The sequence below is a fragment of the Anabrus simplex genome, chromosome 9 (genome assembly GCF_040414725.1).
Source record: "Anabrus simplex isolate iqAnaSimp1 chromosome 9, ASM4041472v1, whole genome shotgun sequence".
NCBI classification, from domain to species: Eukaryota; Metazoa; Arthropoda; class Insecta; order Orthoptera; family Tettigoniidae; genus Anabrus; species Anabrus simplex.
In genome coordinates this window covers 112,399,101-112,426,957 of record NC_090273.1, presented here as the reverse complement: position 1 = coordinate 112,426,957, position 27,857 = coordinate 112,399,101, and the positions used below count along the sequence as shown (strand labels likewise).

The 27,857-nt window shown below is 40.5% G+C and overlaps 1 protein-coding gene across 1 annotated transcript in view; it reads left to right on the top strand.

The window, feature by feature from the left end:
- Window positions 1-27,410, top strand: part of LOC136881192 (uncharacterized) — a 159,471-nt gene extending 132,061 nt beyond the window's left edge. The window contains exon 9 of the mRNA XM_067153885.2: window positions 25,847-27,410. Coding sequence (XP_067009986.1) covers window positions 25,847-26,999 — 1,153 coding nt within the window. The 3' untranslated portion in view covers window positions 27,000-27,410. The remainder of the gene's footprint in view (window positions 1-25,846) is intronic.
- The last annotated feature ends 447 nt before the right edge of the window (window positions 27,411-27,857 follow it).

Sequence of the window (27,857 nt, the reverse complement as noted above, 5' to 3'; positions counted from 1 at the left end):
ACTGGAGGAAATTCACTGGACACCTTTGGAACACCCTCAGTACAGTCCAGATTTATCACCCTGTGACTACCATTTGTTTGGATCACTCAAACAAAACCTAGGAGGACAGCGGTTCGTTGATGATGCAAGTGTAGAAGAGTTTGTGTGCAACTGGATCCGCCCACGTCCCTCTTCTTTCTGTCAGGACGGCATAAAAAGCTTACCAATCGGATTGAGAAAATGTGTGTTGAAAGCAGGACATTATGTAGAAAAGTGATCTCTGTATGTGTATTTTTTTTTTTTAATTTTTTAGTGATGCAATAAACTAAAAAAATTATTCCTGTTTGTACTTGATCTGCTTTCGTATGACCAGCATAGTGAAAGGATTATTGTTGTCAAGATACACCAAGGTAATGCCCATCACAGTTTTGCTCTGTTCACCACACCTACAAACACCTTATCATTTCAACAATTAAAACATTTGATTCTAACCCTTGCATACAAAACAAGAAGACGGAACGAGGTGACATTGAATGAATACAGACGTTTTATTGATGTGTGCTAGTTTTTATCTAATTAAACACACACCAAGTCCTTTTTTAACACAAATACTAGACTAAATGTGAGTATTACGACTCAGTGTAAACTTCGAGGACTGATCTCTACATAATTTTATTTACTTAGAGTAAACTTTATTATTTTCTTTTCTACGTGTACAGTGGAAAACTGTTAGGGCATTAATAACCAACAGTTGAACATAATAATTCAGGGAGGCTTCAAAGCCTTCCACACTCAAAGAAATGGCTTCTTACCAAGGAAATCAGTCTGTACATAACCTTACTGACAGTTCTACCCATAATGTATCTAAGCAGTCTCAGATAAGTTATGCTTCTGTAATGCAGTTAACACCAAAAACAAGAACAGGCTATTATTATTATTGATGCTCATGATGAAATCCCAATAAGAGACTATGTTCTTGCTGTCGGAGAAATAACAGATCCAGCTAACATGCATTATATATCTCTTATTTCGAACTCAAGAATTTGCATATTCCTATCGAACACAAGTTGTCACCCAATCACCCTGTAATCAGAATCAATAATATTGATCTCACTCTGACTGTTTATTATCACAAACAAGAGAGTGATATTATCCCATGTACTACTTTACCCAACAGTCATTGAACACTTACAACAACTGGGAATCAAACCAGTGTCAGCTATATCCAGCCTAAAGGCTGGAATTAATATTCCGGAATTCACACACATTCTTAGCTTCCACCGACAACTACTGTATGTGTTAAATAACCTACCGAATGCATTGCAAATATGTTTTAAAGGAATCAACTATTGTATCTACACTTCCTCAGATGTTCCCACCTATTTTATTTGCAAAGAATAAGGCCACCTGGCTTGAGTATGTCCCTCACTACCTGAGACTCTAGAAGAAAAGAATCAGCCACCTAATCAACATTGTTTCCTCCAAGGAGGACATCTCCAACCCAGTAAACACAACTATGAATCCTCAACCAATTACTGACCCTCAGCAAATTGTCTAACATTTTAATGACGCATCTTCTTTCTCTAGAAACCCCCCTCAACAGGACACCACCTTACCACCTTGAACTTGAACACTTCAGTCCCAATATATGAAACAAATAATCATCCATAATTAAACCTCAAGAATAAATTGTCCCTTGCCTTCAAGTGACTCTTCAAATAACACAAGACTAATAATAATTCCTTCCTAGATAATTCTATTTCGGGAGATGATCAATGAATTTCCTGTTCTAAGATCACATAAAACCTAAGGTATTAAACATTAAGCATTAAGAAGAAACTAATGGTATTAAATCCCCTCAGTCTTGAAGAACAACTTCCTGTTAAGGAAGGAATAGAAGCCAATCCCGCAAATGTTGTTATTAATTTCATACTCGAAAGTTTATTTGAAAATACTAAAATCTTACCTATTGCATTATCTTATACCTCCCATATTGAAGATTTCATCATACCCTGCATAAACTATACCCTTACTATCAAGACAAAAAAAAAAAAAATAAAGACCACACTACCAGACTTGTTAAGAAACTATTCACTGCCATAAACGGAGAAAGCAATAGGCCTACCCCAGATCAGACAATCCAAGTGACTGATAAGGATCAAATCTAGTAAATACATTTCTTAAAATTCACAATGAATGCTTGGATACTGCAGTGGAATATTAACAGATATTACCCTCAATACGAATATCTACAACAACTTATTAACGAACACCAACTCAAAATAATTTGCATATAAGAAACTAATTTTCGAGATAACTATGTAGGTAATATGAGACATTTCAAAGCATATCACAAAAACTGCAATAATCCCATTCATGCAAGTGGAGGGGTTGCTACTTACATACGTGACAATGTTCCTCAAAGGGAAATACCACTGAAAACCACTTTGGGAGCAGTAGCAGTTAGTCTTTCTAACATTTTCCCTATGCATCTGTAATGTTTATTTGCCCAGCAGCCAGAAATGGACTTAAATGAATTAGTAGATCTGATAAATCAACTTCCTAAACCATTCCTTCTCTTAGGAGATGTTAACTCCAATAACATCCTTTGGAACTGTCTTTATACTAACACAAGAGGAAGAATAATTGAATTGTTGCTAGATTCTGAAAATTTGATCCTAATAGACTTGAATGGTCCTTGTACTGGGTTTATACCCGGTAGCTTTCAAGGGAAGAAGCGGTGGGCCAAGAGAATGGGGCGTAGAGGCACGATAAGTTTGCCAGATAACAGTTTATTACATAAATGGAAAGCTTTGCGATACTTCGGTATACAATATTTAACAAAACCAGGGACATGTCCCAATTTAAAGCACCATACTAAAACAATTTAAATACATGTGACCAGCACAATCTACTAATTAGTATAATATTCATTAGAAACCGGGGCTTAGCCCTGTAAACAATACATCGTTTACTTTACAAACATGCAACTTAGGGTCTCCTGGTATCCTAGACTCCTCAATAGTACCAAAAGGTTCTAGATCATACCAGTATAATCCTTAATTTAGAAAAATTACGCAAGAGCGTATACCACAAAAGTATCGTACATAACAGCAAGAATTTTAAACACATAAAACTTGCTCAATTCATCGTAACCTTCTGGTACCCTCTCGTACTCAGCAATTACCGGTACACTCATTTACCGAAACTCTTTTACACTTCTGAGACCGAAATGGTTTACGCAAATACAAATTTGAAAACATTGTTTAAAGGTGATCTATCCCATACATAAGGACAACATGGCTAAAAGAAACCCAGGTCCTAAGACCCTAAAGAACCTCTGTCATACATACTATATTTTTGAGTGAAAACATGCCCGGGGCGAGAACCTATTAAAACCTTACGTAAACTAGAGCTTTAACATGAGATTCTTTAAGATTGCGATCCGCTTCCTCAACTTTCATAACGCGCTACACAAGAGGGTAACTCTCTAAGGTCTTACCTCCACGTCTGGTGAGTCCTCGGTTCGAGGCCGCAGCGGGACCGGCTGCAAATGTGCAGCGAGCGAGTAAGTCAGTCAGAATGACGGCAAGGTCCAGCGAGCGCTCGCCTGGCCAGCAGGGAGAGGCGCGCGCACGCCCAAAGGGGAGGGGAGTTTTCTCACCAGATCGTGAAGGCAAGAGGACGATAGCCAACATAAGATGGAAAATACCCCAGGACGGGAAGAGACTTCCCTTTATCCTGGGGCCATGAGGGAATGAGGACAACGTTTTATTTAGGGAAAAAGGCAATGCAAAAACATAATACAATATAACATGTATAAATAACACCTGAATTAAAACAGCTTGCAAGCACAATTACAGATAAATAAAAATAAGACGAGGAGTAGAAAGAAAATTTTCTTCACGGTACAGATCTCCCCCCTCAAAACTCCAAACAGGGTATAAAGTTCCATAGAAAACCTTGGTTTACGTAGAAGTGATTGTCGTTCAGGACTAAGTTCCAGACCCCAAACAAGGTGGTGGTACATGAGACGCACACAACAATTCACGCCACGTCACACCTCCGAGGATAACTTTTCATTTGATGTTTCGAAGACCAGCACTCAGGAGAGTAGGGTCCAACGCCCAGCAGCGCTGAGCGATGTAATAGCGCTTTATACCATAGCACAGTTGGAAATTCCATCAGGACGGAAGGAGCCTGAGAGGCAAGCAACCTCCATATGAAGATCAATCCAGGGAGCATGGTAGCCCTGGGGCTCAGTGCATACGGAAGTGTCCATACTAGCCGTAAGGAACGGCTGCCGGAGACGTAGAAGCCGACAAGAGGCTCAACTGAGGGGCCCTCTCAGAGAGCAAACGGCAAGGCAGAAACTCCAGGCAACTGGAAAATAAATGCAGAGCCAACAGTATGTTTCACCAACATCCCAATTCAAAGGGAGGGACGGGCATAGAGAGGGGAGAGCGACCGCACACGGAATGACCGAGCACAGACGTGGAGGTAAGGACCATACCCAAAACCCAATAGGGAGGGGAGGGTGATACAGGAAAGGATGAGGAAGCGGAAGCATAACAAATTCAAACAATAATTTAATTTAACGCCCCATAAACGTAAACACAGTTTACCTTAGAAATACCAAGAAACACCACGCTACAATACAGAAGCAAGGCAAATTCGTTCCACTTTGAACAAAAGAAAACTTAGGCAGGCTTAACCTGTGAGAGGTGGACCCTAAAAGTTCTTCCGTCCTTGGGGTCCCTGAGAAGTAGAGTTACGGGAGTAAGAAAATCCACTACCGTACAGGGCCCCCGAAACGAAGAGCTAATTTATCAGACGGGGTGAAATTCTTCACAAATACACTGTCGCCGACGGCGATGTTCGAGGGCCTACGCCCCTGATTATAACGCTCCTCTTTCTTCAAACGGTAGCTCTTAAGATTATTCAAGGCGCGCTTCCAGGTGGCCCTAATGTTAGGAGGATCGATGTTCTCAGGCAATAGTTCACCAATGCTCCACAAGTTGCATAAGGGAGAATTAGGGACAAACGAAAACATTAAAGAGAAGGGGGTCGCCTTATGGGCCTCATGATTAGCCGTGTTAAAGGCGTAAGCCAACTAGGGAATCGAGGTGTCCCACCTCAAAACATCTTCATGGTGGAAGGCAATGAGGGCAGAACGCAAATTACGGTTGACCCTTTCAGCGTACAAGGGTTGGGGATAGTACGCCGAGGTGGTAACATGAGATATGGAAAGACTAAAACAAAACTTTCTAAATAGGTTGGAAGTAAAAGCCTTAGCGTTATCTGAAACTAAAACCTGGCAGGGACCAAAGACGGAAAAAATGGACTTCAAACACCTTACCGTGGTTTCAGCGGTAGCAAGTTTAGTTGGGAACAGCCACGTAAAATGAGTAAACCCGTCAACACAAACTAAAACGAACCTGTTCCCATCTCCCTTAGATTTAGGTAAGGGTCCCACGAAATCGATGAAAAGACGCTGCATGGGGCGCGTAGCTTGAGTAGAGGAGAGAAATCCTACCTTTGTATTCAACGCTGGCTTACTAACTCTACAGATCTTACAAGCCTTAACCAACTCCCTTACTTCACCATCTAGACCCTTCCAAATGAAATTTTCCCTGATTCTCTCCCTCGTTTTGAACACTCCCAGAAGCCCCGCAAGAGGAGTCTCATGATAATATTTAAATATCATCGGTACTAATATAGCAGGTACCACCACCTTCATCTTTTGGTCGTGCCTAGCGGGACAACAGAGGACCCCATTTCTCAGAACATATGGAGGGAGGTGTTTCCCACTTTCCAAATCTCGCACAATAGGACCTAACACCGGATCTTCGCTTTGAAACTTGGCAACATCATGGTACAAAAGCGGGGTGTCAGACAAAATCGCGCCCGTAAGGGTCGGTGAACCATTAAGCAGGGGAAGGGACGAGTCGTCTTCTTGAACCTCGAGATGACCAAACATACGACTCAGGGAGTCAGCCAAGACATTATCGGTGCCCCGAATATGACGGAAGTCAAATTGGAACGCCGAAATACGAATCGCCCACCGAGCTAATCGACCAGTTTTCCTTGGCCTACCTAACACCCAGCTCAATGCCTGGTAATCCGTCTTGAGCTCGAATTTCACATGTTCCAAGTACATACGGAATTTTTCAAGAGCGAATAATACAGCCAACCCTTCCAGCTCATAAATCGAGTACTTAGACTCAAGGGGCGAAAGCGTCCTAGACGCATAAGCAATCGGACGTCTCCCAAACTCTGACTCTTGCAACAAAACAGCCGCTAATGCAGATGAAGAGGCATCAGTTTGCACGATAAAGGTTTTAGAAAAGTCTGGCATCGCCAAGACCGGGGCATTCGAAATGGCTAACTTGAGGTCGTCGAAAGCCGCTTGTTGGGATGGACCCCACTCAAATTTTACCCCTTTACGACGCAAGAAATTAAGCGGAGCCACACGCTTAGCCAGATCCGGGATAAACTTCCGAAAGAAATTGATCATGCCCACAAAGCGAGCAACTCCTTTCACATCGTTCGGAGGATGGAACTCACGAATCGCCTGCGTACGAGACAGATCCACAGACACGCCCTCAGCCGACACAATATGCCCAAGGAAGGACATCTGCGGTTTCGCGAAAGAAACCTTAGACAGCTTGACAGTCAACCCGGCGTGGCGAAGACGAGTCAAGACTTCACGTAGATGCAGAAGATGGTCTTCAAATGTCTCAGAGTACACAACTACATCATCCAAATAGTGATAAAGGTACTTGAACTTGATGTCCGAAAAGAGCTTATCCAGGAGCCTCGTGAGCACAGCGGCTCCAGTGGAAATTCCGAAAGGCAGGCGGCAAAATTCGTATAAATTCCAATCGGTGGCAAAGGCGGTCAAATGGCGCGATTCTTCCGCGAGAGGAATTTGATAATAGGCTTGGTTTAAGTCTAACACAGTGAAATACTTGGCCTTCTTAAACCAGGAAAAGCACGAGTGTAAATCCGGGAGAGGAACCGACTGTAATACAATCTTCTTATTCAAGATCCTGTAATCCAAGACAGGCCTAAACCCCCCTTGAGGTTTAGGGACGAGAAAAATAGGCGACGAATAGGCAGACGTAGAAGGCCGAATAATTCCCTCCCGAAGCATATTATCGACAATCTCCTTCAAAGCCTTCATCTTAGGAGGGGAGAGCCGATAAGGCGGAATCCTGACAGGGATCGAATCCGAGACCTCAATTTTATATTCTAAGATGTTAGTCATGCCTAATTTTTCCGTGAATACATCAGAAAAGGTATTACACATCTCCCTAATACTCTGCGCCTGTTCCTCGGGTAGATGGCTAAGATCCCACACCATCTCACACTGAGGGGGCGTGACAGAAAATAGCGAAGAAGAATTAACGAAAGTTAACGGAATCTTCACCGTCTCACAAAACCTGAACCAGCAGGAACGGTCCTGGAGGTCCAATACTAATCCAGAATAGGAAAAGAAATTCGTCCCCAAAATAACAGAGCATGACAAATTTTTAGCAACATAAAAGGAAAACCTCCAAGTAAAATTGGAGACACGAACTTTACATTTAACCAAACCCATAATCTCAACTTTAGAGGAATTAGCAGAAACGCAAGTAATGGAAGTGGGTTCTAAATTGGAAAACTTACAAATAGTTTTATGAGCGACATACCACTGCTCACTAAGCAGAGAGACTACACTGCCAGAGTCCAAGAGCGCAGAAACAGGCTCGTTTCCAAGTTCGACCTTGATGAAAGGGACACATCCTCTAACATCAGCGGAAATGCGCGAACACTCCACCGGACACGTAATAGAGCACTGATTTACCAAGACATCTTTACTGCGGTTATCCAAGGGGGTTCCATCGGTGAAAGAATCCACACAGGCCCACGGGTTCACGGTACAACGTCTCGCCACATGTCCAGCAAGGCCACAGCGAAAACAAATGACACTGCCACTGCTAGCAGAAACGTTCACATCAGCTGCCACATGAGGTGGCCGCGCGCCCGGTGTACGAGAAGGACAGCGGTTTCGTAAATGATCAACGGACCCACAGGCATAGCATTTCCTAGAAGTAACCGGCTTTCGTAACATCGGGGTACTAGCAACTTTAGCTGGCAAGGACTCACTACCCATACGTAAAGAGTCCGCATGGCGAACCCCTTCGGCCGAGACGACCATAGCCTCCAATTCAACGAAGGTGTGGGGGTGAGCCACGAAACACAAACAAGACCTATAGATGGGTGAAATCCCCTCCACAATCGTAGCAACCATCTGCTCTTCCGAATAATCCAGAGCAAACACCCTCGTATAGAATCTAATATCAGAGATAAAGGCAGATAATGATTTCTCCATACGTTGTACCCTGAAATAAAACTTCTGAATAAATGAATTGAGAGCCCTAGCTGGAATATAATGGGTCAATAGATACGCATGAAACTGCTGAAGGGAAATTTGTTCGGCAATAGCACTGACGATTTTTTGAGAAAGAACTCCATCCGTATGCGGGTATATAATCTGTAAAACTTGATCATGCGATAATCCGAAAACTGAGGCATGATCTTGAAATTCAACGAAAAATCGAAGAAAAGACACCGCGTCACTAGCCGAATTGACAGAGTACCGGAGAGCCCCCTTTAACATTAATGTCAGCGGGTGAGGAATGCTAGAAAAGGCAGAGACATAAGACGGTAAAGTGGGCCGTACGGATTGCTGTTCAGTAAACGCACCATTCTCCGTAGGTTTACTTAGCTCCTCTCCAAGTAAAATAGAACTGGCAGGAACCGACTTAGGTTTAGTTACCAAATTAGAAAGCCATTGGTCAGTTTTCTCTAAGAGATTAAGCGCTTTAGTCTCCAATCCCTTAACCTGGCTTCTTATTTCCTCGCCTAAGTCCAAGGAGAGAAGGTCTCCGATACGATGGACATAGTGGGTCAAGCGTCCTTGAACTCTTCGAAGCTGATGATGTGAAGCAACATCACTTTCTAGGAAATCGATTACTGAAAGAATACCAGAAAGATTTGCGTCAATCAGGGCCGCAGCAGTCCCGACCTCGTCGTCAGTACATTGAGGGACAGAAATAGCCCTATCTAAGCTTGACCTTAATAACGCTTCATCACCCTTCACTGTACCTCTGGATTCAACATTACGGATTTTTAGCTCATATAGTAGCTCCTCCTTTCGGAGCGCCCCCGGGTAGGGAACGTCCCGAGTAGACATTTTAAGAAAGGCCAAAACTCAAGAAATACTCTGACGAAAGAACTTCCAAGAGTCCACCCCTACACAAGGTTAACTGACAAGTATAAGTAAGATAAGCCCCATTCAACCCACACTCTGCTACCAGATTTTGTACTGGGTTTATACCCGGTAGCTTTCAAGGGAAGAAGCGGTGGGCCAAGAGAATGGGGCGTAAAGGCACGATAAGTTTGCCAGATAACAATTTATTACATAAATGGAAAGCTTTGCGATACTTCGGTACACAATATTTAACAAAACCAGGGACATGTCCCAATTTAAAGCACCATACTAAAACAATTTAAATACATGTGACCAGCACAATCTACTAATTAGTATAATATTCATTAGAAACCAGGGCTTAGCCCTGTAAACAATACATCGTTTACTTTACAAACACGCAACTTAGGGTCTCCTGGTATCCTAGACTCCTCAATAGTACCAAAAGGTTCTAGATCATACCAGTATAATCCTTAATTTAGAAAAATTACGCAAGAGCGTATACCACAAAAGTATCGTACATAACAGCAAGAATTTTAAACACACAAAACTTGCTCAATTCATCGTAACCTTCTGGTACCCTCTCGTACTCAGTAATTACCGGTACACTCATTTACCGAAACTCTTTTACACTTCTGAGACCGAAATGGTTTACGCAAATACAAATTTGAAAACATTGTTTAAAGGTGATCTATCCCATACATAAGGACAACATGGCTAAAAGAAACACAGGTCCTAAGACCCTAAAGTACCTCTGTCATACATACTATATTTTTGAGTGAAAACATGCCCGGGGCGAGAACCTATTAAAACCTTAGGTAAACTAGAGCTTTAACATGAGATTCTTTAAGATTGCGATCCGCTTCCTCAACTTTCATAACGCGCTACACAAGAGGGTAACTCTCTAAGGTCTTACCTCCACGTCTGGTGAGTCCTCGGTTCGAGGCCGCAGCGGGACCGGCTGCAAATGTGCAGCGAGCGAGTCAGTCAGTCAGAATGACGGCAAGGTCCAGCGAGCACTCGCCTGGCCAGCAGGGAGAGGCGCGCGCACGCCCAAAGGAGAGGGGAGTTTTCTCACCAGATCGTGAAGGCAAGAGGACGATAGCCAACATAAGATGGAAAATACCCCAGGACGGGAAGAGACTTCCCTTTATCCTGGGGCCATGAGGGAATGAGGACAACGTTTTATTTAGGGAAAAAGGCAATGCAAAAACATAATACAATATAACATGTATAAATAACACCTGAATTAAAACAGCTTGCAAGCACAATTACAGATAAATAAAAATAAGACGAGGAGTAGAAAGAAAATTTTCTTCACGGTACAGTCCTACTCATTACGATATCCAGCATGAAACTTTTAGTACTGTAGATCTGTGTCTGAGCACTCCATATGCAGCTACAATATATACATCATCAGCTAGCAAAACCCTTTTCGGAAGTGATCATTTTCCCATCATAATAAATGGAAACAACCAGCCCCACCCAAATGTACGCGCAAATAAATGGAATACTAAACATGTCAATTATTGACAAGAATACAAAGAAAATATTAAGGCAGAGTTATACAGATTACCACTACCTACCCATTTCAAAAATTACAACATTGACTATATTGTAAGAAAATTCACAAATATCACACTTTAAGCCACAGGGAATTCTGTTCCAAGGACCAACAATACAACTTACAGAAAATCAGTTCCTTGGTGGAATGATTCCTGTAAAGATGCAATTAAAAATGAAAATTCAAGCATTCTACAAGTATAAACGCCATCACACTTTACAAAACAAATTAATGTTCAAAAAAAGTTGCGCTACAGCTCGAAAAGTCATAAAAGAGAGTAAACGAACATCTTGGCTGACATACGTGTTATCTCTTTCTCATCAATCCCCACAGAACGCAATTTGGGAACACATGGAAAATAAGAGGGCTTAAAAAACCCTCGCGTAACATAGCCCTCAATAAAAAGCCTGGATCAGTTACAACTACACATCACAATATTGCAAGTACATTAGCAGAAAACTTTGCAAAAATTTCAAGCGATTTCAACTATGAACAAGAATTTTTATACTCTCATGAAGATTGTCCTGATTTACAGTCACACATCCATCAAAGTGCTGACCAATGCTACAACGATAATATCAGTATTACTGAAGTACTACTTGAACTCAGTAGCTGACAAAGTACAAGCCCAGGTCCTGATGATATTATATATGACTCCTGAAAGAACTTCCTCCTGAAGGCCTAGCATTCCTCACTGAAATATTTAATTTCATTTGGTCACAGAAAGTTTTTCCAGTCGCTTGGAGAAAAGTTATAGTAATTCCAATATCTAAGCCTGATTGTGACCACATGTTACCAGATAACTATCGACCAATAGCTCTAACCTGTACTATGTGCAAACTAATGAAACAATAATAATAAATAAGACTAAAATAGGTTCTAGAACAGCAGAATTTCTTCACTGCAGAACAGTGTGGCTTCCGACAGTTACACTCAACAGCTGACACCTTAGTAGTATTAGTCAGAAATTACAAGATATTAGAATCATTCCGTATCGATGGTTTTCACTTTAGAAAGGTGAAAAAATGAGTGTCTCCTTCTAATTCAATACATCATAATATTCCATCATTAGACCCAGTAAACAAATTCAAACGTTCGGCTCGTTTGAGCCATCTTCAGTGAAAAATGAGGGGGGGGGGGTTGAAATAATTTACATAATACAAGTTTAAAAATGCCAAAAAACAATAATGAAGGAACAAATGAAAAAATAAGAGCCTAGACGGAAACAAAATAAAATTAGCACAATATACAATATTTACATCATTATGTGGAGCAAAAAACAACTTACTGCGACAAAATTCAGTGAAACAGGTATTAATACAAAACAATAATTGAAACTAAAAACTGTGTTAACCTAAGAAGAAAATTGGCTAGGAGAGGAGCGGGAGCGAAAAAGTTTGAGAAACCAAGCCTGATATAACGTGTAGATGAAAAGCCTGTGACAAGGAAAAACACCGGTGAAATTTAAAGCTTTAGAACAGCAGCATTCTCAATATCTGCTCAATCTAGCGGTCCCTTTCTTGATTATCGTTTCATAATGTTGCCTGGTTGGTTTGCCTTATTGTAAAAGATCGGAAGGGCCACGACATAAAATTGAGAAGCTGTGTTAGGGAGATGACAGATGCATGGTTAACTGTAAGCGACCTAGTGGAAACCATCGGTGAAGTTCCAGTGGTGTTTAGCAGGTGGTTGTCCTCTCAAATGGCCTGGCCTTCTCAAAGTAACTGTCTCGTTCGCGATCGAGTCTGTTGTTGGTTCAGCTGTCTTTACTGGAGGTGGCAGATAGGGGGGTCCTAACCGGATTGCCGGCGGACTTGAGGGAAATAAAATAACACTTGCGGACCAAACACACAACCACGGTATCCCTTGCATTTCGTAAGACACGATGAAAAGGGGCGACCAAGGGATGATCAAATTAGAGAACCATGATACTACTTGTAATTAGTACCACCACGCAGGGAACACCATGGGTTGCTTTTACTTGCACGTAGTACCACTATGTTAGGTACACAATAGATTTGTGATTAGTAGTGACAGTGTGTACTCAGGATGCATTTTATAGTATCTGTGATTCGTACCACCATATGAGCAATATGAGCGACACCATGGTTCTGCCTTGCCTATTATTAGTACTCACTATGTGACGGACACCACGGGATAGTGCGAGTCCCTGTAGTTAGTCCACTTACGTGAAGAACACCAGAAGTTTGCGTTGCCTGTAAATAGCGAAACAATGTGCGAAACACCATAGGTCTGTGTTACATGTGCGCATTACATTACCTGTGAGTAGTACCATAATGTGTGGAATACCGCGAGTCTACGCTACTTTTGATTAGTACCGCAACATGACAAATACCATGGCTCTACTTTCCTAGTGATAAATACCGTTATGAGGGGCCGATGACCTGGATTTGGGACCCATTTAGACTACGAGCATCATTGATTCAGTATTGTGCTTTAGATGCAGCCCCTTGGTGAGTAATATTATTGTTTAAAGCTAGTTTCTGGGAATGTGGGGCATTGCGGGTCGGATTCACTGATTGTTTTAACTTCATATCCATCCATTCATTCTTTTTCCTCATGTTTTGAATTCTGGTCAGTGGAAGATTATGGGTTTTTAATTGTCCTGACATTTTGTCTCATTTTGTGCCATTAGGGGCTGATGACTTAGGTGTTAGGCCCCTTTAAACAAAAACATCATCATCATCATCATCATCATCATACTCCTAATATAACCCATTATAAGTGCTGTTTTTTAATTCGTGTATGTTCTTATAGATAATAGACTGCAAAACAAATAATTTGACAAAAGAACAAAGAAAATCGGTCGCTTGGTTCAAATGCTAAACTAAAAAACTCTAAAAAAATACAAGATGGCAAATTTTCCCGAGTGGGATTGTTTGAAACTGGGATTTCAATTAGGACATTGTCCTCAACATTTCCATGAGTTTTAGCTGACTTCAAATGTCCAGGTTAAGTTTTTGTGTAATTCAACTAGACTATTATTCATCCTTATTCATTCCTTGGCTTGTTTAATTGGCTTTCCCAGCTTGACAATGTTGCTTTTGTGCCAATTTGACTATTCTGTGCCATCACTGTCTTTAAAATAAGATTATAAAAGGTACTTCAACAGAAGATTTATATCTAAAATGGGACATACTGTATTCTGTCAATAGTGTGAAGCGCCGTGGTCATAAAAAGGTGGGAAACATCTGACATAGTATCTCAGCAGATCCTGGGTGAGTGGAAAGGCTTTAACATCAACAGCTTTTCACTATGCACAAATCTGCTGCAAACCGAGCACTTAGTTATGAAGACTGTGTTGAAGTTCTGATGAGTGTGTGGATCTGCAGTCTATTTTACAGATGTTGACACCATTACCTCACTAACACATCACTGTTGAATGTGATAAACCAAATGAATAACACTCACTTAGCATGCATCAAAGCATTGGATCACTTTTAGATAAAGCACATGAAATTTTAAGCCTAAATTTGTCTGGCTTATGATGCATTATACAGCATGACATAACTTATGGTGACTGCTTCAAATACTGTATTTAGGTAAAAATGTTATGAACAGTCAAGAACATTCAATGTTTTGCTATGTATTTATCTGAAAACTTATACAATAATAATAGTAGTGGTTACATTTTCATACTTGTTTTATGCTCCTTAGGTAAGCTTTAAGATGCAATGTACTGAGCTCGATAGCTGCAGTCGCTTAAGTGCGGCCAGCGTCCAGTATTCGGGAGATAGTAGGTTCGAACCCCACTGTCGGCAGCCCTGAAAATGGTTTTCCGTGGTTTCCCTTTTTCACACCAGGCAAATGCTGGGGCTGTACCTTAATTAAGGCCACGACCACTTCCTTCCCACTCCTAGCCCTTTCCTGTCCCATCGTCGCCGTAAGACCTATCTGTGTCGGTGCGACGTAAAACAACTAGCAAAAAAAAAAAAAGCAAGATACAATGTAGCCACTGCTCAGACAATAGATTCACTGCAGCGGTCATAATGATCGCTTTCATTTTTTATTCTTCTGCTAAACGCACGATATGATCCCAATGTCTAAAATGTTTTGTGACTTGTAATTATTTTGCATTTTATTTTCAGCACATAATTTAGAATGGTGGCCATAGATCTTTCCAAAGCCTTTGATAGAGTGGAACATGGAATATTATTAAAGAAATTGGAGGGAATAGGATTGGACGTAAGGGTTACACGTTGGGTAAAAACATTTCTAAATTCAAGGGTTCAGAAAGTCAAAGTGGGAATTAACGTATCGCAGGAAGAGAAAGTTTGGAAGGGAATTGCACAGGGTTGTATAATCGGTCCGTTACTTTTCTTAATATATGTAAATGATTTAGGGAACAATATAACATCAAAAATAAGATTGTATGTAGATGACATAATTGTTTATAGGGAAATAAATACCATTGAGGATTGTTCAGAATTACAAAGGGACCTTGAGAGTATCCAACAATGGGTTGAAGAGAATAACATGAAGGTTAATGGAGGCAAATCAACTGTTACATTTACAAACAGGAGTTTTAAAACTGAATTTGAATATACTTTGGATGGGGTAGTTATCCCAAAAGATGGCAAGTGCAGATACTTAGGTGTAAGATTTGAAAGTAATTTGCACTGGAAGGGTCATGTGGATGACATTGTTGGGAAAGCATACAGATCGTTACATGTCATGATGAGGCTACTTAAAGGATGCAACAAAGAATTAAAAGAGAAAAGTTACTTAAGTATGGTTCGTCCATTATTGGAATATGCAAACAGTGTTTGGGATCCTCACCAAGAATACCTAATAAAAGAAATAGATAGTGTGCAGAGGAAAGCAGCAAGATTTGTAACAGGGGATTTCAGGAGAAAGAGTAGTGTATCACAAATGTTAAAGAAACTAGGGTGGGAAACTTTAAGTAAGAGAAGGGAGAAAACTAGACTTATAGGTTTATATAGAGCCTATACTGGAGAAGCAGCATGGGGAGATATCCGTGAGAGGCTTCAGTTGGAAAATAATTATATCGGCAGGACTGACCACAAATATAAAATTAGAAGGAATTTTAGCAGAAGCGATTGGGGTAAATTTTCATTCATTGGGAAGGGTGTGAAGGAGTGGAACAGTTTACCAGGGGTAGTGTTTGATCCTTTTCCAAAATCTGTACAGATATTCAAAAAGAGAATAAACAGCAACAGAGAAAATAAATTAAATGTTAGAGGGCATTCGACCAGTGCAGGTTAATGTAAATAAAAAAATGTGTGTGAATAAATTAATTCCATCCCCTGGTCTAAGGAGTTTGGACAGCTAAAGTAGGGGACTGCCTGTAGGGGTGAAGTACAGTGGGGACTTCGAGGGCCCTGGGACTGCTACGGTAGCTGTGAAGGCCCTTCAGGAACTCTGAAAAGTGGTGATAAAAGGGGCTCTGGTTAAGACGCAGCAGGTCGTTATGCTACTTAGGTTCCAGAATGGGTGAAGAAAAGAAAAAGTAAATAAATGCAATGTAAATTTTAATCTTATACCAGTTGTACAGTATCATTTGAAGTAATTCCACATACTGTATGTCAGATGACTATATTTGTAAGTAGTACAGGAGATATTATAAGTAGAATTGTGTAAACAATGTAAATTTATTAAGGATGAGCTGTGTGTTTAATAGAAAAAATTGTTAGTATTGTATTATAGGAAAATTTTATTCTCTTGTTAATTTAATATTTAGTGCTTGACAATAATGTATTTTAGTGTACCATTTGCCACCGAGGTAAACACCTCATTTGCAAATAAAGAGATGTTGATTTGATTTTGATTTGAACTCTTTTACTTTTTCATGCATATACTTACGTACCTCCTTTTACCAATGAGGTGTAATGACAATGGTTTTGTCTTCTCAAGTATTGGAAAATGTTTTTAAGTGGGACTTTATTCAGTTGAATACTAATTAAGAACGTATGATGGCACAATAGAAATGAGTAGGGTTAATTCCTGGGAGGCAAAGAGAGTCAGGCATATGGCTAAACATTCTCACCTGCTTGTTCAAATTATTGAATGTTTGTTTTTAACTTAAAAAAAATGAAAGTATGCATTTTACTAAATATGCACATCCCTAATATAAAGTAGACCATAGTTCACCTTAGGCTCAATATGAAATATTCTGTCTCCCATAATTTTATGTGCAGTACCAGTATTGAATTACTTGTCACTTCATAAGTAGTAGTAGTAGTAGTAGTAGTAGTAAAATGTGATGGAAAATAGAACATTTTCATAGTATATGTTCTTGTTTGAATGCCACTAAGGGAAGGGGATCAGAACTGGGTAGTCCTATATTAAGAACACCGTCGATGAACAAGGTTGTGATTTGTACGCTGGTATGAGAACGATGGCAGTGGACCGTCAGACATGGTTGCAGCCATGAGGCTTTGATTTCAGATTTTTTATTATTATTATTATTATTATTATTATTATTATTATTATTATTGTTACTGTTATTCGTTTACGGCCATTTGAGGCCACGTTAAGCAACAATCGCACATTACTGGAAGCCTTCTTTGCAGCCCAAAATCTTTGCATTCTTTCTCTGGTAGACTGTCTTCTTTCCGTCCCCTATTCAGTTTCTATTCGTCATGGAAGCCTCTGAACCTGTTGATCATTGATCTATACTTTGTTCGGTTTAGGATGTCTTCCCAATTTAATCAAGACTGCTCAAGATCCTTTCTTAACTCCCTGAACCATTTGTCGGAAACTTTAGCTCTACAATCTGTTTCGTCAGCCTCTTCTCGTCCATTCTAAAAGGATGTCCATAAAGTTTGAGTCTTCTTTTCTCATTGACTAGATTGTCTTTCGCTTTCCTGGTATTATTCTCACCTTCCTCTTAACCTATACTGGCCATCCACGATTTTTGGACCCATTATATTGCGGACGACCTTTCTCTCAAATTTCTCGGCTTCTCTTAGTTCCAACACTCCTATCATTTGGAGGCATTGACTAGCATACAGACACTCCATTTCAGTCACTTTGTTATAGTGTCCGTCTCCATGGATGAATGGTTAGCGTGCTGGCCTTTGGTCACAGGGGTCCCGGGTTAGATTCCTGGTGGGGTCGGAAACTTTAACCATACTTGGTTAATTTCGCTGGCACGGGGACTGGGTGTCTGTCTGTCGTCATCATCATCATTTCATCCTCATCATGACAAGCAGGTCGCTTACGGGTGTCAAATCGAGAGACCTGCAACTGGTGAGCCGAACTTGTCCTCGGACACTTCCGGCACTAAAAGCCATACGCCATTTCATTTCAGTGTCTTAGTTTAGTTCGCCTTGAGATGGCTTTCCTCTTGCACAAAGCAGTATTCTTCTTCTTCTTCTCCTTCTTATTCTTCTTATTATTATTTCTTCGAATGGACCAACTAAGGACCATGATGTTCAACTTTTCTGCTTGGAAAGGGACTTGATATTTGCCCAATACTCGCGCATTCTCTGGCTATGCTTCTCTTTTCTTTCCATTGTCCAAAGGGTACCATTTTTTTACATGATGGTCTGTCCTGAAACCTCTTTTGTTTGAATATTTTTCTGAGAGGTGCTCAGTTTCTGATGTCTTTTTCAGTTACTCCCAGTTCCTGCATGTCTGTCTTCACTTCTATAAGCCATGGTGTCCCTATCTTTCTGTTTGCCCAGTAGTTGAGAAGCTGGTAGGTCATCCGAGTTGGGTTCATTCTCCTGACATGACCATAGGAGGTCAGACGCCTCTTCCTGGCTACGTCTGTGATTTTTTTCAGTTTAACTGTATAGCTCCTGATTTGGTCGCCTTCTGTACCCGCCATTTACTTTGATCTGTCCTAGTATCTTTTTCAAGATCTTCCTCTCCTGGATCTCCAGTTTGTCTAACAATCCTTTCCTGTTCAGCATCAAGCATTCTGTGGCATATAGGGCTTCTGGGTGGGTGACTGTCTGGTAGTGTCTCAATTTGGTGTTATGAGAGAGAGAGATTTCTTGTTATAAATGTTCTTGGTCAGTCGATATGCTAACTGTAGTTTGTTAATTCGTGTTGTTAGTGCTACCCCTTCTGACATATTGGGTTCCAGTCATTCTCCCAGTTACTTAAATTTGTTGACTTTCTCAATCTGGCCTGTTCCAACTGTAGTTTGCTGGGAGAATCACTGATATTGGTGAAGTATTTTGTCTTTTCTAGAAATACCTGTAATCCCACCTTGGCAGCGTGGTGGTTAAGTGCATTGAGTTGTTTCACTGCTACTTCTACAGAATTCGCCAGAAGTGTTGGGTCATCTGTGAATGCCAAACAGTCAACTAGTAGCCCCTTCCATTTGTGTCCCAGGTAAATACCACTTGGTATCTTTTGTTCTCCCAGTTCTTTCTGATGACCTTGTCCAATGAACAGTTCATTATTTATGAGTTTCATGTCCGTATTGACTGATTACACATATATGGATAAGAAAGAAATTCCACCTGTCAATACTGTTTATTGCGAATGTAGACTTAAACATCAGTACTGGTTTCCAAATAGAGTCGAAACTGGTACTGGTACCGGTACTGATGTAAGTCTACATTTACAATAAACAGTATTGACAAATGGAATTTGCTTCTTATCCATATACAATGAACAGTTGAAGAGAAAGGGGGGGAAAGTCCGTCTCCCTGTCTAATTCCTGTTTTTATTTCAAAACTTTCCAAAAGTGTTCCTCTGAACTTCACTCGTGATCGCGTATTACTCAGCATCTTTTGGATAAGGCTGTGGGTCTTCTGGTCCAGGCCTATTTCCTGCAGAATTCTCATGAGGGTAGTTCTGTCTACTGGGTCGTACGCATTTGTAAAGTCAACAAAGGTGACTACATACTTCCTGCCCGCTAGTTTAACTTCCATTAGTACCGGCTTCAAGTTGAGGATCTGTTCAGCACAAGAATGTCCTTTTCTAAAACCACCTTGGTATTCCCCTAATTGTGGATCCAATTGAGGTTCTGTTTTGTTCAATGAGGCCTTAGATAAAACTAATAATAATCATATGGCCTCAGCTGCCATGTGCAGACATTTCAATTTGACGCCATCTGGCTGTCTGCTCGTCAATTTCGACGTTCCGTTTTACTCTAGGCCCACCAGATGGCAGAACGAGTAAACCGAAACTCTCTTGGGCGTCTATGGCTGAGATTTAATTAATTTTGTCGGGTAAACACCAAATGTGTCACCAGAGATCTTTTACATGCTGACATCGTTCGACATGGAGAGTCGAATGGACTTTTTTCCGCCCTTCAAAAATCCGACCACCTCTGCCGGGTTGGATCTTGGGATCCGGAGGCCGACACTCTCCCACTGATCCACAGAGGTAGCTAGGCCTTAGATAATATCTTGTATGTAATTGGTATCAATGAGATCTCTCTACAGTTGTTCATGTCAGTCAAGTCACTCTTCTTGTGTAAGGGGTGGATCAGAGCAGATGTCCAGTCATCTGGTAGCCTCTCAGTTTTCCAGATGTTCCATAGGATCTCTATCAATTTGCTAATTGCTTTTTCCCTGGCCTTTTTCCATTAGTTCGGCAACTCCTGCGTCTTCTCCTGGTGCTTTGTTATTTTTCAGAGATTGGATAATGTTTGTTACTTCTTCTGTTGGAGGAAGAGCATTTGGTTGTCTGGGTCTGTCTTGATAGACAAAGGTAGTCTTAGGGGATTCGCAGTTGTGGAGATTCTCAAAGTATTTGGCCAATAAGTGACAGTTGTCTTTGTCATTAAAGGCTAAGTTCCCATCTGGTCCCCTGAAATATAGGCTGGGTGGGGTATAGTGCCTGAGGTTTCGTTTGAAGGTCTTATAGAAGTTTCTGGAGTTGTTCTTCTTAAAATCTTCATCCAATTGTGTTGACTGGTCTTGGGTGTATTGACTCTTAACCCAGGAATGCCGGAGTTTTCAATTTTTGATATTTAAAATTTTTATTTAATAATCCCTGCATTCACATATTAGAGAATATTTAAAAGTAATTTTTGTAAAAATTGGATGGTTGGTTTCTAAATGACGGCCTGGTACTGTACGGTACCGCACAGTGCTTGACATAGCTTTTGGGTAAAACTTTAAAATTGTTTCCTCTTTAGAATACTATGTAATTTAATGCTTAATATTGTTACAGAACATCACTTATGAATACAAATATCTTTGCAATAAAGGCACAGCTGGTGTGTATAGGTTCATTTGCGACATCTCTTTAGGATTTCTGAAAAATAACATTAGCTCAGACATGATTCATAGTCGCTTATTTTCACTTTTCACTGGTGTGAAATGTCAAAAAGCAGTTTACACGGAACACTACACTTCGCACATTCTGTGCGGACACGCGATTCGCATCCGGCGGCTGCACATCGCCATCGTTGATTTGTTGGAGCAATATGATGTAGGCCATTGAACCTCAAGGTGTCAGATACTCTAAAATTAAAAAGAAGTGACAACAACTGCACTTATTTCTCTTCAAAATACCACCAAATTATATATATCGTAAGCAATATATCGTAATAAATATTTTGCACATTCCTTATTCTGATGGTGCTTCCACGTGACATCGACGGACGTCCACCTGTCTTAGGAGGTTGCAAATAATGCCTCAGGTAAGTCATGTCTAAAAGCCATGTAAATATTGGCCACCACCACTTTTTACCACGGATACCAATCCTATTAAGGGCTACATTTTCGTCCATACGATCGGTGCCTCCCATACAGGTGTTGTACTTCCCAAATAGTTTTGGACGTGGCACTGACACTTTTTTTCTTTTCAGCTTGACTGTACCGAGTAACTTTTGACATAGGTTGCACATCATGGCGGGATGATACGATAGTAACTACTGCGTTGTCAACCCAGCGTGCGACAATTATCCCTTCTTCTTTACTTGTAGCATATTCGAATGTGCCTTGTTTCTTTTCTTCATTTCAGTAGAAGAAGTCAGTGGACAGTCTTTCGGGACTCTATTTTCTCGAATGGTCCCAGTAAATCCGTATCCTCGAGAGCGAAAGTGATTCACTAATTTGAAACTGGTGAACAAATTATCACAATAAATTCTATAGGGGAAATGTTGAACGGCATCAGGTAGCTGGTCCATCACAGATACTAAGGGAGCTGCAGCTTTACCGAATTCGGTTACATACTGTGTACTGGAAAAGGTATTTTTCCCTTCATAAACCTGAAAAGACACTAAATATCCAGCAACTGTGTTCAAACAGCACACTTTGAAGCCAAATCTGATTGGCTTCCCCCTTATGAACTGCTTACACCTGTGTTTTCCGTAGTATGGTATCGTGCACTCGTCGTAAGCCAAGTCCTGTTCCGCTATAAAATACTGACGACATTTTTTCTCTACGATATTTATGAAAGGTCTTAATTTCCACAATTTGACATCTGTAACCGTAGTGTTATCGACACAATGAATGAATCTCATTATTTGAAGCGATCTCGGCGCATGGCACTGCTGACCAACTCATGGTGAACGTCGGCCTCTTTCTCCCAATATCGTCTTTTCCCAGGCACTCGCACATAGCCACTTAGAAGTAAAATGGCAACGAATACTTTCATTTCTTCGGGGGTTACTTTGGGATCTTCCTCATTTTTAAAATGGGACTTGCTAGCCTCAGAGCACAAGAAATTCACAATTTCATCATCAAAAAACAACTCAAATATTTTAGTCGGCGTCATATTTCGAAAAGAGGACAAATTCGCACTAGGAAAATGGACTGGTCATCCACCATCCAGGTAGCTGGTGGACAAGGTGCTGATTTCACTCTCTTTGCAGGCCGTGGATTATTGTCAGACATGGATTCTCTACTGCTGTGCAGAATTTGCTGCTTCAGCACTATTTCCACTTGTGCTCGGAGTTGGCGTCCCGTAAGGTTATCTGTGAGACCGTCTTCATCTTCCCCAGCCGAATCTTCATCGGATAATACATTGGATTCCGGTGGTTCAATGTATATTGCTTCAGCTTCAGTATCTTCCTCTTCAAGAATGCACAGTACTTCATCAAGCGTCAAGTCACTGAAAATAATTTCACACATTATTAGATGCGATACATCGCGCTCTCCACGTACATTATGCTGTGGACTTTTGAGTAAAATCCACAATTATACAATTCAATGGCCCATATAAATCATTATTTGCGACTACAGTATGAATTGTTTTTCTAGAAAGAAGTAAGGAGGAGGAAAGGAACAAGAAGGTATGGTAAGTGCCGTGCGGTACCATTCTGTAGCAGCAAAATAATTAGTGTTATAACAGCGAATACAGAAATTCTGACCGATTGCTTGCTATTTCAAGTTATGTACTGATATTTCAAGATAATAAACCCCGGGATACATAATTGTATTGTCAACATTTATAAACAAAGTAAAGCAAGTTACCTTATACGGGCAGTCATCTTTATTCCTCTCGATGCGATCTCAAATTCCAACCAGTTGTCGCTGCCAACAAATAGTCCAATAAAACCCTCTGTTGATTTCAGGCATTGTAGGGAGTATCAACTTGACAATGTAAAGCAGAGTTGCCAGATATATAGAGCGAGTAACGATCAGTAGGAGAAAATCTGAAATAATGTGCACTGGTATCGTACGGAACCGCACGGCGTTCCCGGGTTAACCTGTCTGGTGATTCTGGCAGTTAGTTGACGCTGCTCTATGAACTTATCCCTCTTTGCTTGGGACTTTTGAGAGTTCCAATATAGCCAAGCTACCTCTCTCTGTGCGATCGCTTGGTCGCAGTTAGTGGTCCACCAGGTGTGTTTTTTCTGTTTTATTAATGGGGCGACTCCTGTAGCAACTTTGACTAAGTTGTCCCGTAGTTGGTCCCAGTTGTAACTCTCATATTCTAGCGCTTGCATTTTCTTTGTAATCATTCATTCATTCATTCATATCATTTTTGCCCTTATGGACAGTGTTTGAACTCGAATCTCTCATGATGACACAATTTTCACTTCTTTCCCTTCATCTTCTCTTCCCAAAATCTCTTCATCCTTTGGCTGTGTTCCTGTTTCCTTTGTTCTCTCCACAATGTTCCTGTCTTCTTCTCATTTACAATCTGAATGATTGTATTCCCAATTTTGTTTCTGAATTCTTTTCTCTCTCCTATCATTTGCCTGTTGATCCCCACCTGCCTTAGGTCTTCCTTTATTTCATGATGCCAATTTGTTTTCTTGCTTGAACTGTTTACTACATCAAAAAAATTATTTGTAAGTCTGTTGTTGTCCATTCTCTGTATGTGCCCATACAAAGTTAGTCTGCATTTCCTGATCATGTCTGTGAGTCTGTCAGTGTGCTGGTACAGCTCTTCGGTAGGTCGTTTTATCCATATGCCATTTCTGTGTATTGGTCCAAATATTTTTCTGAGAATTTTACATTCTATTTTTTCTGTCTCTATGATGCCTGTGGTCATTTCTGATGCATACAATGCTTCTGGTAATATGACTGTTTTGTAGTGTCTAAGTTTGGCCTGTCTTGATATGCTTTTCTTATTACAATGTGACCATGTGAGTTTGTATGCTTTCTGGAGTCTTTCCGTTCGTTCTATGTTAGACGCAGTGTTTGATCCTCCTATTTGTATGTATTCCCCTAAATATTAAAATTTTTCAACTCTTTTTACGGATCCATATACAATATGCATGGTGTGCACATTGTTGTACTGTCATTCCATGTATTGCGTCTTCTCATAAGATATCTGTAGACCTGTTCTGGCAGCTATTTTCCCAGGTGTATTCCTCTAACTTGTTCCTCTCGCTGCTTGATAATTTTGTCTAACACCATGTTGAACAAGATTGGTGAGAGCCCGTCTCCTTATCGGACACCTGTGTGTATCTGGAAAGGTTATGAAATTTCTCCCATGAACTTGATCTTGGACGTGGTGTCTGTAAGCATCTGTTGTATAAGTGCTCTGGTTTTCCTGTCAATGCCATATTCTTCCAGTACGTCAAAGAGAGTCTGTCTGGAGTTGTACACTTTTTTCAAGTCCACAAAGGTAACTACAGTGTTTCTTGTTTGTCTGACTTTCAAAAGTGTTCTCAAGTTCCATATCTGTTCGATGCATGATCTCCCTCTTCTGAAGCCTGCCTGGTATTCCCCTAGCTCTGTAACCTCCTATTATTATTATTATTATTATTATTATTATTATTATTATTATTATTATTATTATTGACTTCTTCCTTCATTGAATTCAGGCTACGATGTTGGCAAAGAGTAGCGTGACAAGAGATGATTATTATATATTAAATTCAACAGTCACAGGTTAACATTGGAGCTTGAGCAAATTTTTGTAATTCAGACAGTGAGTGATAACATGAGAAGTAGTCTCAATATTCCAATAATCCCTCAGTACAGTTATTGCAGTGTCTATCATAAAGGTCTTCAGGAAACCAAACTGTTTTAAGAAGGTCGCAAAGAGAGTGGAACAGTCCTTCTGACACTAGTCATCAAACCAAATATTGTAATTTAAAAAAAAAAGGTAATTCTCTTTATCATACCCTATATTTATTGATGGATGATATTTGAGTCTTTTCACTGAATTTGCTTCATCAGGCTGGCTCTCGCATGTCTAAAAACCTGATGGTAGGGTCTGTTATGTATCCTTGAGGTGAGTTTGATTTATAAAGGCCTATTAGAATCCTCACTGGAGAGATTGCATACCTCGTAAAAAGGTATCTTTCTTCGTTCAAAGCATTAGCAATTATTGTTGACAAAAAACTAGGACACTGTGCACTTAGGAAAACTCTGGCAAACAGCTTCTTAAGGAACTTTTGGGTTTTCAAGAAAAATTAGTGTGGAGAAAACTAGGTCAACCATTTCCTCTGTGTAATGGCAAATGACGAGCAAATATGAGTTCTCAAAAGTCACTTTTAGTCATTCACTATAAAAGTCACCAAGTCACTCAATATTAAAGCTTGGAAGAGAAAGCTTGTTTGAAATCCGCAATAAGTATTGTGTTAATTAAGTGCACTATTTGTATCACACACTACCCTCTCTTGTGTATGTAATCATTGCAATACCTAATGTTCATTTGATTTCTAATGAGAATGTTTCTTATGTTTACAGATCTTCTCGTTCTGGGTGCAGACTTATTGATTCTGCCAGCCAGTCACTGCGGTCTGAAACTGAAGATCCATCTTCACCTCCAGCTTCCCCAAAAATCAAGGCTGTTGTGGAAAAAAGTGACTCTGTATCTTGGGTTTTGGAGATGGAGGAAACACCTGATGTACTGGTATCACGGCTGATGCGGCGTGCTGGTAGTTTCCGTGGGACAACAGCTTCTACCGCTTCATCTATATCGCTTAATCATTCACGAACTCTTCCCCCACCTAAACGCCAGCGATGCAAAACATCACTGTCTCTCTCTTCATCAGCCACATCAGTTTCACGGCAAGTCCAGTCCATGAAGAGTAATGGTACTACGAATGGAATGTCGCATTCTACGTCGTCAATCCGTTCACGTTCAAGATCTATGTCTTCAGACACCATGGATGTCCTAGATTATTCAACATGGCCAAATTCAATAGGCTCTACTCCTGTACATCAAAGTTTACAAATGCAGAGGTGTAACAATGAGGGAAACGATAAATCATGTGGTGAGATAATAATGACTGTTAAGAACACTGGAAAGAATCCACTGCTTAAAAGATGTGGTGATCAGGTAGATGTAGTTTTACATGATGATGAACTTCTGGATGAGAGCTTAGGTGTTAATCGGTCTGATGATCTGCACAAGTGGAATACTAGTGCTTCAGAGTGTTCCAATGATGATTCTCCTACAAAATCATCCAGCTCTTCAGCTAGCAGCAGTAGCAACAGTTCACCTTCTTCTGATGGCTCCATTCGCAGTAGTGGTGGTGCCGGTGGCGGTAGCTCAGACAGGGAATATCGACACCGGAAGAAGAGTAGTTCCAAATTGTTGATGGATGCATCTGATGCAAGGAGGACCCTTGATCTTGTCGAAGCTGATGTCCTACCACTTCCTCCACTGCCAAGCAGTAATAATGCTAACAGTGACCTTTCTCTACTCGCTGCCTGTGCAGCGGCCCAACCAGCGCTCATGCCAAAGGAGTCCGCAGGAGAAGCAATGATTTCTGAAGAAACTTCTGAGGATGAGAATGACCATGATGTGGTATCTTCTTCAGATGAGAGGAGTTGCTCTCAAGATGAAGATGATGAAGAATCAACCTCAGAAAGTTCATCTGGACTGAGATTGTGACCCATTGCAGCTCCCATAAGAGGCCTACAGATGTCTCATGAGACAGAGATCTGTCTGAAGAGCTTTGATGATGAATATGAAGAGAATAGAAGGTTGCATTCGGGCCAACAGAACCGCAGCATGGGCCTAAGTGGGAGCTTTGGAAATAGTAACCATCAGTACCACTTACTCACAATGTCTGATTCAGGCAGTATTTCCACTACTACAACCATGGATCTCAGTTGGTCTGAAGATATGGAACTTATGCCATCAGAATCAGAAGGTTAAAAAAGTTTGTGCTTTGGAAATTTGTTTGTAATCTTGGAACCTTCAAAATTTGATGGAGATTCCTTGATGAAACTTGGACTGCATATGTAGGATTTGTGTGAACACGAGATGGATGGCTGTTTGTGATTTTAATTACATTCTGCATTTCTTTTCTTTTTGGTTCCTCTTAATTTTTGTATTTTATTTTCTTGATCTACTGAAACTGAGTATGTCAAAATCTGCACAAAAAAACATATGTTCCAGCTGTTGTTGGTTTTAATTTATGAATTACTATGTTCTTAACATTGTAAAATGATACCGGTATTATGCTTGAGGAAATTATATTCAATCTTATGAAAATATTTCCAAATAAAGCTGATGTGAAAGTGAATATTGGCTTACAGGTGCAGAAATATACCAGCCAGAGCTACCTGAAACTCGGTGCTAGTCCAGGAAGCAAAAAGTTCAGTTGTGAATGTGTTTTGCTCGTAGGAGTAGCTTCCGTCTCTCTATTCTATTTTGGTCCATATACTAAGAAACCAGGCTGTGTTTAGCTAAGTTTTGGAAATGGGGGAGGGAGGGGAGGCAACTATTGTACAAATTAAATAGAAG